Genomic DNA, 18,426 nt, shown 5'->3' with positions numbered 1-18,426 from the left:
AAAAGTGGGGGGAGGAAGTGCCAGTGGCTGGTGGGGTTTGCACTTTCAAAAACGGTCATCACCGATGACCTCACTGAGCTAAAGACGTAGCCATGTGGAAACCTGCAGGGAACAGTGTTTCAGGCTGAGAGAACAGTAGGTGCCAAGGCTCTGAGCTAAGATGTGCTTGGCATGCATGAAGATCTGGAAGGAGGCCAGCGAGGCAGAAGGAGGGGAGAACCAAGGGCACGGGCTCTATGTGCAGGGCCAGGATGCTATTGGGAGGATGGGGTACTTTGAGGGGGAATGAGCCACTGTAAGCGTTTTGTTTTTGTAACAGGATCTTTCTGCCTGCTGGGCTGACAAACTAGAGATGGACAAGAGGGAAAGTAGGGAGCCTACCATCCTCTTTGTCCTGACAGAAAGGCCCCCTGAGGGGTCCTTGGTGGCTCAGTTGATTGAGCATCAGCCTTCAGCTCAGGTCATGATCCCAGGGTCTTGGGATGGAACCCCGAGTGGAGGGGGAGGATTATGCGGGGAGAGAAAGAAAGAAAAAACCCTGGAAGAGCAAGCCTGGGAGGGCTCTGAGGCAGGGCAGAGGGACAGAGAGGCCTGGAGCCTCTAGAGGGCACCGTGGGATTATGGGGTGGTGGGGAGAGGGCTTGGGAGAGTGAGATCAGAGTCCGTGAGTCACTTCGGAGGGAGTGACTCTAGAGGGGAAATGGAAATGCAGCCCAAAGAGCAGCCTTGGAAAGAGGAGAAGCACTTGTCAGTGTTCTGGGCAGGCGCAGGGCCCTGGAAAGCGCTCACACCAGCCCATTTAATCCTAGCCGAGACTAAAGGCACGAGGAAAGCCATCTGTTTGACAGTGAAGCCATCTCATGCTCAGAGAGGTCAAAGAAACCAGCCAGGGTCAGACAGCTCATCTGGGAATGTGCTCGACTCCATGGCAGGGGCCTGGCTGCCAAGGGAGAGGAAGAGTGGGCAGCCCCCAGAACTGTGCACACCCCCACTTACCTGTCTTGTCGCACACACGCACAAATGCGTGCACACCCACTGAACCCAGCCAGGGGACTACTGGAGCAGTCGGATGGAGTCTTTAACATGCTTCTGGAAAGAGCCCCGCCAGCAGAGTCAGGCAGTGGTGCTCCCCGTGTCCGGGGAAGGATGGGCTCCGGTGTCATCTGTGAGATGACATAACGTGCCCAGTGATCTAAGAGTCTGTGTCCTGTTCACTCAGTGTTCCAGTCACGTATCAGATGTTTACTGAATGCCTGTGTTATGTCAGATGCTGTGGTTTCTGCGAGGGCACGGTCAGCAAAGTTTCTCTTAAAGGACCAGAGAGTAGAGACTGTAGGCTTTTCGGGCCACCCAGGCTCTGTCACAGCCACTCGGCTCTGTCGTGGTGCGGAAAACAGCCAGAGGGATTGTGTGAACAGATGAGTGTGGCCGTGTTCCAATAAAACTTTATTTACAAAGATTAGGCAGTGGGCTTCATGTGACCCGCGGGCCAGAGTTTACCAAACCCTGCCCCAGAGCTACAGGGGTGAGCAAAACTAGCGTGGTCTCTGCTTAAATAGTTACAGGCCACGTAAGGGCTGGGAGAGTGAGGACGCACAGCAGGCCTTGATCTGGTGCGGGTGGCGGCAGGAGCCGTGGGCATGGTCTGGGAAGGCTTTCTGGAGGAGGTGCCATCTGAGCTGGGCTCAGAGGGCTGTGCAGGCCTTAGCTCTGTGAAGTTGGGGAGTGGGGGCACAGCGGGTGCAAAGGCCCTGTAGAGTGTGTGTGTGTGTGTGTCGGGGGGCGGTGCATGTGTATTACAGGAAACAGCAGAGGGCAGGTGTGGTTGGTGTTAGAGACTGGGGAGGGGAAGAGGAGATGAAGTAGATACAGAACAGGACGGCCTCGTAGGCCACGTTTGGGATGGCGGCTTGTGTCCCTGGGATGGCTTTTTTTTTTTTTTTAGAGATTTTATTTATTTATTTGACAGGCAGAGATCGCAAGTAGGCAGAGAGGCAGGCAGAGGGAGAAGAGGAAGTAAGTTCCCCATGGAGCAGAGAGCCCGATGTGGGGCTCGATCCCAGGACCCTAGGATCATGACCTGAGCCGAAGTCAGAGGCTTTAACCCACTGAGCCACCCAGGCGCCCCTCTGGGATGGCTTTTAACCATAGTGATGTAGTCAGATTCATGTTTTATGAAGGTTGCTTCGGTGGCACCTGCAGCACTGATTGGAGGTGAGTGAGACGAAATACAGGGGATGGAGGGTCTGTGTCAAGGGCCTGGCTGGACCTCTGGGCCTCGGAGCTCAGAAGTAAGGTGGGTTGTGACAGCCGTTGGAATGGGACTGTGGTCACCTGGGGGGACCCTAGGCCTGAAAAAAGAAGGCTCGAGGGCAAACCTTGAGGCAAAGGATGGAAGCTGGAAGCTGAATTAGGATGAAAATCAGGGAGTGGTGGGGGTGAACACGAGGGAGGTCAAGTATGACCAAATGAAAGGTTCTGCTGGGCTCAGCGACCTTGGGGTCATCTGTGGCTAGGCAGAGGGCCACATCAGTGGGTGATGGGGCAGAAGCCGCGGAGGGGGCGCTGAAGGGAGGGGGGCGAGGAAACAGAGACCATGTGGTAGGTGTGACCCTGAGGGGAGGGGGAGACTGAGGCATCTGAATGAGGAGAGGAAGGGAGGGTCTTCATTGCTTGGTTGGTGGTATTTTATTTTATTTATTTAAAATTTTTAAAAAAGATTTTATTTATTTATTTATTTGACAGACAGAGATCACAAGTAGGCAGAGAGGCAGGCAGAGACAGAAAGGGAAGCAGGCTCCCTGCTGAGCAGAGAGCCTGATGCGGGGCTCGATCCCACGACCCTGGGATCACGACCTGAGCCGAAGGCAGAGGCTTAACCCACTGAGCCACCCAGGCACCTGGTTGGTGGTATTTTAAAATGGGAAAAATCCAGCACACGGAACCTTTTCTTTTTCTTCTCTTTTCTTCTTTTCTTTAATTCCTTCCTTCTTTTTTCTTCCTTCCTTTCTTCCTCCCTTTCTCTCTTTCTTTCTTTCTTTCTTTCTTTCTTTCTTTCTTTCTTTCTTTCTTTCTTTCAGGATTTATTCACTTAGGATTGAGAAAGAGCGAGCAAGTAAGCAAGGGGTAGGCGGAAGGAGAGACTCCCCAGCGGGGCCCGACACAGGGCTCCGTCTCACAACCCTCAGATCATTTCTGCCCCTGAGCAGAAATCAAGAGTTGAATGCTTAACTGACTGAGCCACCCAGGCGCCCCAGAGAGGGAAATTTTCTTATCCCCAGCCTTGCCCTGTTCCCATTTTTGTTTTGTCTTGTTTGTTTCTGTTATTTGCACTTTGTATTTGTTTTGTGTCCCTCACCAACTGCCAGCTGCTACCAATACAGTGGTGGCTCAAGTGACAACATCCACTGTTCTAAAATAATTCCTGAGCCTACAAATAACTTTTCTTACTAGTGTATCCTCTACCATTGAAGAGGTTGCATGGTCCAGAGGAAAGTAGGATTGGGCAGGCATTGGGAGACCTGGTGACCAGTCCCGGTAGACTATGAAGCAACTACATCTGAATGAACTGGTTGAGCAGGAAAGGTCGGGCTAAGGAAGACCACAGATCAAGACGGTGTCCTGAGGTCAGAGGGGTCGCCTCCAACCGAGATGGAGGGCCTGGTCTTCGATAGGAAGAAAATACTCAGCTGAAACAGGTTGTCATGAGGAGAGGGTGGGTGGCTTGGCCTCTGGTGGGGCATTCTCAGATTTCTTTCAGTGGCTTCTAATAATAACGGGCCAGGTGTTGGGGCCATGGAAATAGAAGGGTCACGTGGCTGTGTCCATTGCGAAGGGAGGCGGAGTGAGTTGATGGGGCATGTATGCGAAGGTTTCCATGTTGAGCATCCAGGGGGCGCCCGGCTGCCTTCATGCGGCTGCTCACCCACCGTGCTCCATGGTCTGGGGGGCAGCAGAGAGGACGACCTTGATAGGGCGGGTCTTAGCTCCGACTGCCATAACAAAATACCATAAACCAGGAGGCTTATCCATGACAGAACTTTTTCACAGCTCTGAAGGCTGGGACGTCTGAGATTGGGGTTCCAGCACCGCTGGGTTCCGGTGACGGCTCTCCTGCAGGCTGCAGACCACAGACGTCTGGCTCCCCACCTGGTGAAAGGAGCCGGCTAGCTCTGGCCTCTGCTTCTCCCGCCCTAACCCCATCCCAGAGGCTCCACCCGATCACCTAAATGCCTCCCAGACCCTGCCTCCTAACGTCATGATGTTGAGCTCGACATCTCAGCATAGGAGTTTGGGGGGCAGGGACACAACAAAAACTCAGCCCTCCTGGGGGAGGGGATTTCTCCAGGTGGTGTTTAGCCTGGCGGATGTTGAAAAGGCAGAGATGGGGAGGGTATGTAGGGAATTAGGGAGAATTATTGGCGTGCTGGACCACTCTGGGAAATGAAGACAGGAGGGACTGAAGGTGCCTCAGGGAGGTCAAGGAGCTTTCTGGAGGAAAGGCAGGCTAGGCGGGGGGAAAGTAAGTGTGAAAGCTGTGAGTCGGGTTGGTGAGCCCGTGACCTGCAGCCAGAAGACCACTGGGGCAGGAACTGAGGGGCTGAGAGCAGGGGAGTTAGGAAATGCTCCAGGGAGCCAGCCAGGGGCCAGAGGCCAGGCCAAGCAGAGATTTAATCTAAGTGTGATGAGAGGCCATTGGAGGGTTTTCAAACACGTGGCTGGCCGCTGCGTGATTAGACTGAGCAGAGGAGAGCGGGGAGCTTCCAGACAGGTGGCTACCGTGGGACTCCAGGTGGAGAGGTGGGAAGTGGCCGGACTTGGAAACCACTGCGAGTGGAGCTGACGAGTTTGTGCACCCCCTGTGTGGGTGACGGCAGGTGAGGAGCTCAGGATAACTCTAGAAAGTGATGCATCTAGAAAGTAGCGCTTTTTAGATGTGTAGCTGAGCAGGTGGGCCCTAAATCCACCCCATCCGTCTCCGCGCGCCTACCGCTGCCCCTGCCTTGTGTCAAGAGCCATCTTCTCCAGCATCTCCGTTATTCCCTTGCTTAGCTGGGCAGTTTTGTTCTCATGCTTTTTGGCCAGAAGTGGATTTAAAAGGGCATTCCAGGCTCCGGGCCCTGGAGAAGCCACTGCTCTGTGCTGCGGCCTTATTAACAGCCTCCACGTAACCTCCAAGCCGCTGTTGTCACTCCCCTGTGGGGATTGCCCAAGAACACTGGAGAGTCTTTCATGGGAACTTGGGGATGACATGACATCCATTATTGGCTGTTTTAAACTCTTTCCCCTTCCCTCTGGAGTCAGGGTGCCTTCTAGGCTTTTATTCACTGGCACCAGAGTGCAGTTTTCAAAATGTAAATTTGTACACATTACCTGCATCCTTATAACCCTCTGGCAGCTTCCCATTACTCTTTGGGTGAAGACGAAGTCTTTGCTGTGGCCTGTGATGGTCTGTGCCTGGGTCTCCCCGGCCTGCTCTTCCAGCCCCATCTTGACTCAGGCTCCCTCCACTCTGGTTTTCCTTCAGGTTCTGCACTCAGCACACTGCTTCCTGCCTCCGGGCCTTTGCACATGCTGTCCTGTCTGTTCAGACTGCTCCTTCCTGTCCCCCTCATTTGGATATTTCCCACTATCCTTAGATCTTGGTCAGTTCCTTGGGAAAGCATTTTTTCTCTCCCAGATTAAGTCAGATGTACCCCATTATAAACTCATACCACCAAGTATCACTCCTTTGTGGCATTTCTCAGAATTACACTTTTATTTTCACTTAGAATGAATGAATGAATGGTTCTCACATTTGTCCTCTCTAGTGCATCCCCTGTGTTCCTACTCTGGTCTGGATCCACATCGTCTCTGTCTGGTCTGTGGAACTAACCCTATGCTGGCCCTCAGCCCCAGCCTCACTTCCTCCAGTGCCTGTGGAGCTGTCTTCCCAAAGCCCCACTTTTAACAGAGCAGGTCACTCCTCTGCCTTAAACGAATGCCACCAGAGTAATATTTTTACCAGCAAAAACTTGGAAACCGTCTAAATGTCTAATAGTGCAACGGTTAAGCAAATACGAGGCTTCCACGGAATGGGGTACTGTCTAGTTATTTAATAATAAAGGAAGATGTTAATGACAAGAGAAAAGATTGGGGGCGCCTGAGTGTCTCAGTCTGTTAAACATCTAATAACTCTTCATTTTGACTTAGGTCATGATCTCAGGGTCCTGGGATCAAGCTTCACATCAGGCTCTGAGTTCGGGGGGGGGGAGTTCGCTTTTCTCTCTCTCTGCCCCTTCCCCCACTTGCCTGTGCATGTGCTCTTTTTCTCTCTATGATAAATAAATACATCTTTTTTTTTTTTTAAAAAAGAGAAAAGGCTTATGATAAAATTATATATTAAAAAAAGCAAAATGGGGCACTTGGGTGGTTAAGTGGGTTAAGCCTCTGTCTTGAGCTCAGGTCATGAACTCAGGGTCCTAGGATTGAGCCCCACATCGGGCTCTCTGCTCGGCGGGGGGGCCTGCTTCCCCCTTTCTCTCTGCCTGCCTCTCCGCCTACTTGTGATCTCTCTCTCTCTGTCAAATAAATAAATAAAAATCTTTTAAAAAGTCAGGGTCATGAAAAAAATAAAAATTTTAAAAATTTAAAAAGCAAAATGCTGAATTACACATAGTATGGTCTCAACAAGTCAAACGCACCCAGAAAAACTTACAAAATGCTGCAAAATGTAAACCTGAGTTATCTCTGGGTGATAAAATTTTGGGAAGCTTCTCTTTCAGTCTCTTGCCCTCTGTTTTCTAGAGATTTTGATGTAGACTGAGGGCAGGGATGGTGACAGCAGGAATTTGAGAGCAACGAGCAGGAATCTAGGCAGAACGAGGTCATGGAAGAAGTTAAGGAGAAGACAGGCTCAAGAAGAAGTCTTCCATAGCATAACCTTGCCTCCTTCTTAGAGTTGTGTGTTTGGGTTTAAATGAGATATACGAAAGAGATAAGGTTTACAGGCTTTGGAGTCAGGCCATCCGGTTCATATATCAGTCTCAGAACTTACCAGCTAAGTGACCTTGGGAAAACTGGCTGAGCTCTCCGAACCTCCATTTCCACATCAGTTAAATGGGAATAATAATCAAACATTAGGTTATTGGGTCATGATCCTGGAGTCCTGGGATTGAGTTCCACATCGGGCTCCCTGCTCAGTGGGGAGTCTGCTCCTGCCTCGGCTCCTGTCCCTGCCCCACTCCTCCCCCCGCTTGTGTTCTTTCTTACTCTCTCTCTCTCTCAAATAAATAAATAAAATAAAAATCTTTAAAAGAATTGGGGCACCTGGGTGGCTCAGTCGGTTAAGTGGCTGCCTTTGGCTCAGGTCATGGTCCTGGAGTTCCAGGATTGAGTCCCATATAGGGCTCCCTCTCAGCTGGGGGACTGCTTCTCTCTCTGCTCCTCCCCCTGGCTTGTGTTCTCTTTCCCTCTCTGCTTCTCAAATAAATAAATAGAGCAAAAATTATTTTAAAAAAATTAGGCAATTGTTTGGATTAGTTGAGGTCATGCATGGAACTACTTTGCACCATGCCTGACTCATATACATCGTAACTTTATGATGACAATTATTGTTGTTGTTTTACCATAGTTATTAATATTATAGGAAATATCTTTGAATTATAAGGAATTATTTGAATAGTCTCACTTTTTTTTTTAAAAGATTTTGTTTATTTGACAGACAGAGATCACAAGTAGACAGAGAGGCAGGCAGAGAGAGAGAGAGGGAAGCAGGCTTCCTGCTGAGCAGAGAGCCCGATCCCTGGCTCTCAGGACTCGAGGGGACTCGATCCCAGGACCCTGAGATCATGACCTGAGCCGAAGGCAGCGGCTTAACCCACTGAGCCACCCAGGCGCCCAAATAGTCTCACTTTTGAAAGAATTTTTCCAGTCCTTTGGGTAGAGCTTTCTGTACTCAGAAATGACCCCTGGGACATTCATCTGCTCCTGTTCCCCTCTCGTCTGCAGTAATCTCCTCTGCCACCATGAGGAACATCTTCAAGAGGAACCAGGAGCCCATTGTGGCTCCTGCCACTACCACCGCTACAATATCAACTGGGCTCTTAGACAACTCTACCGAGAGTGGGGGCGCTGGGGAGAGTAAGGAGGACATGTTTGCCACGATAAAGGACAAATTCTTCAATGAGATCCAGAAGATCCCCTGTGAGTGTCCCAGGGGGCTGAGAGGGTGGGGTGAGGCTAGGGTTAGTGAAAGGCCTTATGGGCAGGGCAGGGTGGGGAAGAGTGGGGAGTGCCAGTGGGATGAGATTGGCTGCATGTTTGGATTTCAGGATGGGTTATTTGGGGAGTCCCTTCAGGAATGGGGGAGAGTGTGGTCTGGCACTAATAAAGGGAAAAAGGGTTTTATATGCCCCAGTCTTAATGTTTAGAAAATTATCAAAATTTGAAACCAAAGGAAGATGAAAAATCACAAAACGGAAGTTATAATTGAGGTTTTCCAGTCATATTCTGAAACTACGCTGGTGTGAAAGACAGAAAATACCTCCCCTCCTCTCCCATTGCTTTCTGAATTCTTGGCAAAGGCTATATAGGATCACCAGAGCTGAAGGGGAGCAGCCCCACCCGTGGGAGATGGCGCTTCAGGACCACGGAGAGCAGCCCAGGGCCCCCGAGTTCTGCCAAGTTGAACCTTCTAGGTCCTAAAGGAGCTTGGCCTGCTGGCTCTGGGTCAGCCGTCTCAAGGCTGGGCATTGGCAGTGGGTTGGAGGGGCTCTTTCTATACTTGGTCCAGTAAGGACCATCCCATTCTCTCCACTATAAGCCAGTTTTTCCTAGATCAAAGGAGTCAAAACTCAACAGAGCCAGTGGGAAGACAGCTCCACAACCAGAGTTGATGTTCTTCCTCATATACATCTGGCTGCTGTCTTTCAGGGACCTATACCACAAGGGTAGTAGGCTAAGGAGAGAGGAGGGTATTAATGAAAAGACACGCAAAAAGGATATGCAACTTCTATGTCAATCACTCATGAGTGTGTGGTTCACAAAGGTGGAGTGTGGGCATTGGAGTTCATAGTCTCCACCCCTTCTAGCCAGTGCTCTGGGATCTGGGGCTGTATGGCAGAGCGCTGCTGACTTTGGGGTCTTCTCTGTGCGGACAGTACCACCCTGGGCACTGATCGCCATTGCCGTGGTCGCGGGCCTCTTGCTTCTCACCTGCTGCTTCTGTATCTGCAAGAAGTGCTGCTGTAAGAAGAAGAAGAACAAGAAGGAGAAAGGCAAAGGCATGAAGAACGCCATGAACATGAAGGACATGAAAGGGGGTCAGGTAGGACAAGGCAGGGGTGGGAGGACCGGAAAGGGGCCCAGGCCGGCCATTCCAGGTTCTAGAAGGTGACACGAAGGCTTCTGGGCTCTATAGCCCAAACAGCTCCCCTTCTTAGAACTCCACATGCCCCCCACCTTCGTGCCTGTTGGCTACATCTCAAGTGAACTGTTGTCTACCCATCAGCTAGTGGGAAGCCCCCTTCCCACACGTTAGCACGACTCATCCTTGATAACACAGAGGACGAGAACAATATGTGGGTGCCCAACGAGGCTTTGGGACAAAATGTTGGAAAGAGAAACCCCAGCCTGCCAAGAAACCACCATTGGAGTGACCCTGTGTTTTCCTGCCCGAAGAAACTAGAGGACAAAGTCTTGCTGGAGGCTCTGCTAGGGATGGGTGGGGGACCGAAGGAGGTAAAAGAATGGTCACGAGGCACCAAGACAGGGCCAAGTGGAATCCATCTCTCACATAATAATTTGGCTTATTTACCCCTATTTTTTAATGTTCATTGGCCTGGAAAGGTCCTTTGATAAACTCTTGTTTCTCCTTTTGAGTTTACAAAGGCCCCTATGTGCTTCACTTTTGCTCATTTGTTCTGGGAGTGATGAGGGGAAATCTCTTGCTCAAGGAATCAATATGGAGGGTGAAAGGAAGGTCTTGATTTCAAGAAGTCAGCCAGAGATTTAAGCCTTTGAGGGCTTGTGTGTGCTCGTATATTCCTGCCTGTATGCGTGTGTGTGTGTGTGTGTGTGCGCGCGCGCGCACGGCGCTTGCCCAAAGGAAGCCTGCAGTTTACAGTCGAGGGGGGTAGGCAAGACTCCAAGAATGATCTGGATGTAGCCCACCCAGTTTGCTCTCACCAGGTGCTTGTGACTTCAGGGGCTGGTCTGAGCTGTAGGATTTTCTCTTACATCCTTTTTTCCTTCCCTTCTCACCTCTGTGGACTCTCCATACTCCTGAATGCCCGGACTGTGCTCCTGGTAAGTCTTGCCCTGGGGGGGGGGGGTCCTGAGCTGGGGAAGCACTGAGGAGAGGCTAACAAGGGAAGCACCCCCCCACCCTACCCCCACCTCAAGAAGCCCTAGAGCATTGGCATGGTGCCTGGGCTCACAGGACTGTGTCTTGCAGGGAGAGGGGCACACCCAAACCAGAGCCACGTCTTCCAGACAGAGGCTGGGGTCCTGACGGGCTGCCTGGGGGCTTTGAGGGGTTGTGCAGAAGCAAGTCCCCCAGGGCAGTGCCGCATTCCCACTCCTTGCTCCACACCCAGCTCCGAGTCAGGGTCTGCATGGAGGGGCTGGCTTCCCGCTGGCCCTGCACTGGCCAGGCTCTGTTCTCTCTCCTCTTAACTCGCCCATCCTCTTGCCCAGCCCCCACAGGATGATGACGACGCAGAGACTGGCCTGACTGAGGGAGAGGGTGAAGGAGAGGAAGAGAAAGAGCCAGAGAATCTGGGCAAACTGCAGTTTTCCCTGGATTATGATTTCCAGGCCAACCAGGTATGAGGACCTGGCTGGAGGGTAAAGTGGGGGCTGGAGCAGAGGGCTGGGATGTGGGTGGGAAGGGGATAGAAACAGCTCCACACTCCCACACACCTCACTCCTGCCTCGGCCCATAGGCATTGCTCCTTTTCATGGAGTGGGGTGGGCTGGAAATCACAGGCATGTACCCCAAGACTGCCTTGGCCACCACTGTGGAGAAGGTTCCCTGGCTCGGATGGGCTCTGCCGTGAACTTGGCCTACCAATCTTGGGTAAATCTGTGAACCTCTCAGCTCCGGCATCCACCGATGTCATGCCAAGTTCTTGGGGTGGAAATGGAGACCGGTCTTCCTCTCTAGCACCACCCCGTTCCCGCCTCCACAGCCGCCCAGCACTGAAGAAGGGTTGGTGCGTGCTGGGTCCGGGACAACGTCTGGTGTTGGAGCAGTCCCGAGACTCAGGGCCCCTCTCATTCTCTCCACAGCTCACCGTCGGCGTTCTGCAGGCTGCCGAATTGCCCGCCCTGGACATGGGAGGCACCTCAGACCCTTATGTCAAAGTCTTCCTTCTTCCAGACAAGAAGAAGAAATATGAGACCAAAGTCCATCGGAAGACCCTGAACCCTGCCTTCAATGAAACTTTCACCTTCAAGGTGATGCGGCCAGAAAGTTCCCTCCCTGATCCCAATTCCATTTCAGTCCTTTCTTTCATCCTTGGCTGCGGCTAAGGCCCTGGAATGAGCTCAGGCTGGAGCAGTGGCAGGTTGGACTGTGGGCTTATGGGTGAGGTCACTACTCAGGCTCCTGTAGGACGGTGACATCCCACCTTCCCACACACACTCGTCTCCCCTAGACCCCGAAGTCGTCTCTCTGTCTCTGCAAACTTGCCGGGAGTCCCGTGGGTTAGGGGGAGTAGAGCTCAGACCCAGGGTCCCGCCCACAGAAGCCCCTGGAGGTGTGTGAGTTGCTTTGACCCCTCTCTGATCCTGCTTGTGCCCTCCAGGTGCCATACCAGGAGCTAGGAGGCAAAACCCTGGTGATGGCCATCTACGACTTTGACCGCTTCTCTAAACACGACATCATCGGAGAGGTAAAGGTGCCTATGAACACCGTGGACCTTGGCCAGCCCATCGAGGAGTGGAGAGACCTGCAGGGCGGGGAGAAGGAGGAGGTGAGAGGAGAGACCGGATGGAAGATGAATGTGGCTGCCCACCTGGGTTGCCACCTACTGGCACGACAGGGAGAGGGCCGCCTTAGGGTGGGTGGGCTGGGTTAGGATCCCAGCTCTGCAGCCAGAGCTGTGTGACCCTGGGTACGTCACTTAATCTCTTTAGACCTGGCTTCTCTCCTGTAGTCTGTCTTTACAGGTAAGAATTACCTATTTCTGTAATGCCCCTGGCACCCAGTAGATATCTGGCATCTAGTAGGTGCTCAAGTAAAGGAGAACACCATTGTTATTTTACTCCTAAGGTTCTGCTATCATTAGGGCCAGGGGGTTCCTGACTTTGTGCCTCAGTTTACCCACAGGGAAAGCCCACGTTTATTATAAAGGTTTCTCAGCATGGGGGCTTGCCCTCCCAGCAACTGCTACGGCACTCAGTCACTTACCCAACATTTATTAAACACCTGTGTGCCATATACTGTGCCGAACATTCCATTTTAGCCACCGCTCCTTCCAAGCATCCGTCCTTTGTCTAGGCCAAGCCCCTGCTCTGTGCCCAGTGCAGTACTGGTAATGGGGGGTAGGTGAGAAGAGACACTTAGGACACCCTTCCTTCCCTTGGGGCTCACGCTGGGTGAAGGCAGGCCCAGCACACCTGAGCTGAGAGTGAAGAGGTCAGAATTGGCCCGAGTGGCCCCGTCTCTGAGCGCCTTGTCTCTGAGCACCCCATTTCTGAGCAGCTCGACTCTGGCCTGGTGTTGGCAGAGCTCTTAGTACCCACCAGCGCTGGGCTCTCCCCCTGTCCCCAGTGCTAAATTGTTGTGGACTTTGTGGAACTTTCACTGGTCACAAGGAACCCCCCACTTATCTATGTGAAAACATTCTGGGGACAGTCACCCAAGAAAAGAGATGCAAAGTGCTTGGAAGACTGCAGATCCCTCTTCAGGCAGAATGGTTGACCCTGAGTGGCCTCAAAGGCAGAGGAATCAGGGAGGAAGACTTCCGAGACAGTTTCCCAGTGTCCTTGGAAATAAACCCTTTCCAGTGTACCACACCCACTCCTTCCCACCTCTTCTAGGCCTGGGGTAGGAGCCGGGCCACACCCTGCACCCCGAGTCTATGATCACCCACAGCCTGTGCTCTGCTCCTCTCACTCTGGAGGCCATGGCTCCTGCAGCGCCACTATCAGGGGCTTCGTTGAACTGGAGCAGGAGGCCGGGAGACCTCAAAGATCACAGATATGGGGATGGGGACTGGGGACCGAGAGAGCTGGGGAGGACCACTATCTCGCCAGTCTCAGCAAAAGGGGGGTGAATGGCGGGATGGTTGAGATGACCCTGAGTCCCGTTCTTGTCCCTGGACAGCCAGAGAAGCTGGGCGACATCTGCACCTCCCTGCGCTATGTGCCCACAGCCGGGAAACTCACTGTCTGCATCTTGGAGGCCAAGAACCTGAAGAAGATGGACGTGGGCGGCCTTTCAGGTACATGCAGGGCCTCTGGATGCCATTGGGTGGCAGCAGCGAGCCAGTCACGGCCCAGAGCCCTCCGTTGCTGCACTGGTTCCAGGAACTCTTTCCTGTCCCTGGACCCAGAGGCTGGACCATGGAACAGGAGACACCTGGCTTTCCCTCCTTTCTACAAGGGTGCCCTGCCCCCACTCTGAGCTGCCAGGCAGTATGGGCTGTGGAGGAAATGATCGGAGTCTTATCTCCCAGATGAGTTAATGGCTTCTCCCAGGGAGGTGTAGGAAGCGGACGGGTTGCAGGCCATAGCTTGCGTCTCTGTCCTATCACCAACCATCTGGGACGCTTCTCCAGGGAGGCCCTGCCGGCTCTACCTTGGAAGGGGACTGCGGGGTGGGGAGCACTCGGAGTGGAGCTGGCCTATGGCATAGGGTCTGCTGGGACAGGGGAGCATGCCATGCCTTGCAGGGAATCAGGCTTGGCGGCTGGTCCCCCACTCTATAACCGACCAGCCGTGAGACCGGGGACATGTCATTTCCCTTCTGTGGGCCTCAGTTTCTCATCTGCAAGGTCTGGAGAGTTGGACTGAATAGGGGATGGCGATGTGTGTGGTGCCTGTGGCATGCCTCCGTCCCCTGCCCAGGACAGAGAGCAGCACATGACCACTTTACTCCTTCCGGATGAAGTTTTAGTCTCAGGAATGGCCCACATCCAGTGCTCCAGGCAGCCACAACCAGTCAGCCCCTGCTGGTCCTCCCAGTTCAGCCTTCTTGTCGTCCCTGAACTAGACACTCACTCTGCTTCCTTGGGACTCAGCCACCTGTGCCTCCGGGCTTGCTGGGCGCCTGGCCCTGGCCTGGGGATGCTCTGGGCAAGGGCATTTGGTGGGAGGGTGGGGGACTGAGGGGGCCTCTCCGGGGCCGCGGTTCTCCCTGCGCAGATCCCTACGTGAAGATCCACCTGATGCAGAACGGCAAGAGGCTCAAGAAGAAGAAGACGACGGTGAAGAAGAAGACGCTGAACCCCTACTTCAACGAGTCCTTCAGCTTTGAGATCCCCTTTGAGCAGATTCAGGTGCTCGCGTTTCCGGGCGCGGGGGCCCAGGCGGGTGCGGGCGGCAGGTGTGCCCTCGAGGGGCGTGAGGGAGCTCCCCCGCAGCCCTGGAGCCGCCTCGGGAGGGCTCTGGCTCTCATGGTGCCGTCCTGGGGTCTCCTTCCCAGGCCTCCTTCCAGAGTTTTTCAGAGATGAACACAAACAACTCAAAACAATTCTACCAGTCATTCCTTTAGAACCGGGGGGCACCCGAGTGTGCGATGGGCCGGTGAGGTTGAGCTGCCGAGGAGGTGGGCGGCAGCCTCCACCTGGCCCGGCTGCTTCCCGCCTTGGTGATCCTTCCCCCACTTCTGCTGCTCCCTAGGTCTGCTCCCAGCTCCCCCCACCGCCCCCTTCCTCTCCCCTCTTTTCCTCCATCCTTCCCTTCTCTGCTCTCTCCTTCCTGCCTCCTACCAGCAAGCTCGCTAAGTGAGAGACCTGGGCATCATCTCAGACCCTCTGTCCTTTTTCTTTCCTTCCTTATTTATCGAACATACTTCGCTGAGCATTCCCTAAGTGCCAGGAACTCGTGAGATGCCGGAGAAACACAGGTGTAGAAGACACAGTCCTCACTGTCGAGGACCTCACAGTCGGGAGGGACCGCAGGAACAGGCCACTGAGACCCAGGGAGATGTGGGTGACCCAGGCTTCAGTGTATGTGACTGCAGAGCATGGTGAACAGCTCAGCTGAGGCTCCCCAGAGCAAGTTTGGTCCTAAAGGATGAGCCTGAGATGGGGGAGGGGTGGAAGGGCTGGGGGCGGGGGTGGCCAGGCCAGAGGAAGGCACTGATTGTCCCCTCAGTCAGTCCGACTGACCACCAAGTCCTCTTGATTCTCTCCCCTCAACGCCTCCAGTCTGGCCTCTGCTTCCGTTCCCACTGCCCCCACCTTGGTTCAGGCATTCACGATCCCACCCCCCTCAACCCTGCCGCGGCCCCCCAGCCAGGCCCAGTCCCCCTCCAGTGAATCTGTGTCACCTCTGTGAAGCCTTTCCTGACTGACCCGAGGAGGACGGTCACCTTGTCTGAGTTCCCATAGTACCTTCTACTTACCTCTCTAGCGTAAACTTTATCACTTTGAGTTGTATGTTTCTGAGTACGTGTCTGCTGCTTTCCTTAGAGGTGATGTTGCCTTTTCCCTTTTCCTCACCCCCCTCCACCCCCTGGCCCTCAGCAGTGGCCGGAGCATGGCACGTGCTCAATAAGTAGCTATTGGTAGAAACAAAGGCTGTTTCCAGAAGGTGCAGCCCCTGCCTGTGTGTAAGTCCAGCCTTTTTGGAGCCAGAAAGGGAAGCAAGGTGCTCTCCTTGCCAAGCATTTGGACTAGAGGAGGGAAGAGGAGAAGTTCGGTCACGTGATCGCTCGTTTTCACCTGCCAACTCCTCCCCTCCTTTGCTTCCTCACAGAAAGTCCAGGTGGTGGTCACCGTGCTGGACTATGACAAGCTGGGCAAGAACGAAGCCATTGGCAAGATCTTCGTGGGCAGCAACGCCACGGGCACGGAGCTGCGGCACTGGTCCGACATGCTGGCCAACCCCCGGAGGCCCATCGCCCAGTGGCACTCACTCAAGCCTGAGGAGGAGGTGGACGCGCTTCTGGGGAAGAACAAGTAGGCAGCAGTGGCCGGGAGCCTGCGCCGTGACAGACACTGACAAGATCCAGAGCTATCAATACCTCAGTTATGCGACCTTAGAGGTTTTCTTTCTCATTTGTTTGTGGTTGTGTCCTTGTTTTTCCTTCCTTCATCTCTTTTTAAAGACCAACTTCCCTCTGAAGGCTGTGTGAGGAGAGTCCCCTAACAGGTGAAAGAGAAGCCTGGCTCTTTTCATCGTCCCAGGAGCTGTCCTTGCTGCATGCCCTGTCACGTTTCCCTCTCACTCCTTCAAAGCTTCTCTGAAGCCTCACCCCGAGTGAGGCCCTCTTCTGGCAGAAAGTCTCAGCACTTCCTGTTTTTAGAGCGTTCTGGACCAACAAAATGGCAGCACATCCTGTTTCCTGACAGGAAAGGCAACACAGTGGCCTAAGGTGTGTGTGTGTGTGTGTGTGTGTGTGTGTGTGTATGTGTGTGTGTGTTTGAGTATCTCTCTGCATTCCTGGAATGAGCCATGGACAGTGAAGTTGTGTGGGAAGAGAAGGCTCTTCAGGGACTCTGAAATGAAGAGACCTCCACTGTCTAAGTGGAAGATCTGTCAACTCGTGGAGAGGGCTCAGAATCCTGGCCAGATGCCAGAAACTCCCATACTCCTTGTGGGTGGGTGTGGGAGGCAAGATGTGGAGACTGGATTTGTCCAGAACTAGGACCAAACCCCTGATGCCATCCCGTCAGGCATGGTTTCCCCACAAGTATGGTTTCTGGGACATTCATGGACATGAACTATTACTAGATCGGTCAGGCTCTAACAAGGGACCATCACTCCTGGGATCTCACTGTTGTTGACAGTTAACATCAAACTATGAAGAAACAAAGACCCATTACCTAGAAAGACCAAATGAAACTCCTGGATCTTCTTCAGTCCCTTCCAGTGGGAAACACAGATGCTTTCTCCCTTTCCAGAATATAAGCTATGCGGTTGATTTGCATTGATTCCCCATAATGCCTTTGCTTCTGTTTTCTCTTTTAATCTAAGTGGAGCAATGCTATCTGAAGACTGTTATCTGTACAGAGCCAGAGAACTCTTAAAAGGAAGGTTTAAGTATTCTTAGTTCCCCTGAGGTCCAGGTAAGAAGGGGGACGATGGTGGACAAATGGCCGAGATTTCCCGGATGAGACGGGTGGGGGTGCTGAGAGTCCCCCCCAGCACCCACTCCTCTGCCTTCCACGCCAGACAGCTTATGGGTAGCTGGCGTGGCCCAGGGAGACCTGTGGGGAGCCCCATCCTACCGTTTCTTAGGGAGGCTTCTCTCTATGAAAGCCAAGAAGCAGGATATCCATTCTAAATGGGAGGTGGAGGACAGCTGTGGGGGTTTCTACCCCACGCTCCATTGTGTCCCATTCCTTCTTCACCTTTTGTCCCCAACACTGATAAAAAGCCATATATATGTTAGTCAAGTTTGCACTGAGCCTCCTTCCAAACACTCAGCCTGGGCAAGAAGTTAGGCCCCACACGGCCTGAGGTTAGCGCCACTTCCTTCCGCCTTTTTCTCCCATCCTTGCCTCCCTTCCTTCAGCCTTCAGCCTCTCTCTTCCAACCATGAAGCCCTGAGGCCCTTGTCATCTCTTCACCACAGAATACTCACAGCTTCCTCAGAACCTTGGGGATCTCCCTCTTTCCTGGCAAAAATGGCAGCACTTCCTGTCATGCCCCATCTGGGCCACCTCAGCTTCCTCTAGGTACCTGAGACAGATGGACAGTGTTAGAGAAAATCAGGCTATGAGGATCCACATGAAGAAGGTGCAGAGTGTCTTTTTATTTTCTTAAAAGAAAGGTTTTTTATTTCTGTTGTGCCAACTTTTTTTGTTTAGAGTTGGGGACGAGGGAACACTTCCACCAGAAACAGACTGGGAAGCAGGGCTCAGCCTTGTTCATCTCTCAGAGACCCTTCTCCTTGCTAGTGGCCCTTGGTACATGGGAGATTGTATTTTACTGGACCCTGTGTGAGTGTGGGTGTGTACTCAATGATGAGAAGGTAGGACTCTGACAAGGACTGTGAACTTTGGACCTTGGGACCAGAGTTGTGGTCATAGTAGAGAGTTGTAGGAAAATAGGGTGCCTTCAGAATCTGGCTGAGGGCAGCGTAGGATGTCCTGGTATGGACATCCGAAGTCACTGGACTCTTCTCCCATCCCCAGAGCTGTGGGATTTTGGTGCTTTCTCAGGTCTCTCTCCCCGCTCTATCCCACAATTCTTGTTCATAGGACCTCCCTGTCGATCTCATCTTCCTTACCTCCATTCTTTGGCCTCTCCTGATGTACTTTCTACCCC

General features: G+C 53.0%; 1 protein-coding gene across 4 annotated transcripts in view; it reads left to right on the top strand.

Moving 5' to 3' along the window:
• The window catches only part of SYT2 (synaptotagmin 2), a 105,275-nt gene extending 87,364 nt beyond the window's left edge, over positions 1–17,911 (top strand). For all 4 annotated transcript variants that reach the window (XM_082702027.1, XM_082702028.1, XM_082702029.1 and 1 more), the window contains 8 exons: positions 7,990–8,184; positions 9,141–9,307; positions 10,687–10,806; positions 11,272–11,439; positions 11,790–11,957; positions 13,313–13,430; positions 14,353–14,486; positions 15,910–17,911. In XM_082702027.1, the coding sequence (XP_082558153.1) occupies positions 8,007–8,184; positions 9,141–9,307; positions 10,687–10,806; positions 11,272–11,439; positions 11,790–11,957; positions 13,313–13,430; positions 14,353–14,486; positions 15,910–16,116 (1,260 nt within the window). In that variant the 5' untranslated portion in view covers positions 7,990–8,006 and the 3' untranslated portion in view covers positions 16,117–17,911. The remainder of the gene's footprint in view (positions 1–7,989; positions 8,185–9,140; positions 9,308–10,686; positions 10,807–11,271; positions 11,440–11,789; positions 11,958–13,312; positions 13,431–14,352; positions 14,487–15,909) is intronic.
• Positions 17,912–18,426: the final 515 nt, after the last annotated feature.

The sequence above is a fragment of the Mustela nivalis genome (genome assembly GCF_964662115.1).
Source record: "Mustela nivalis genome assembly, chromosome: 16".
Taxonomy (NCBI): domain Eukaryota; kingdom Metazoa; phylum Chordata; class Mammalia; order Carnivora; family Mustelidae; genus Mustela; species Mustela nivalis.
Note: the sequence above shows the minus strand (reverse complement) of the source record. Positions and strands in the feature narration are given on the sequence as shown.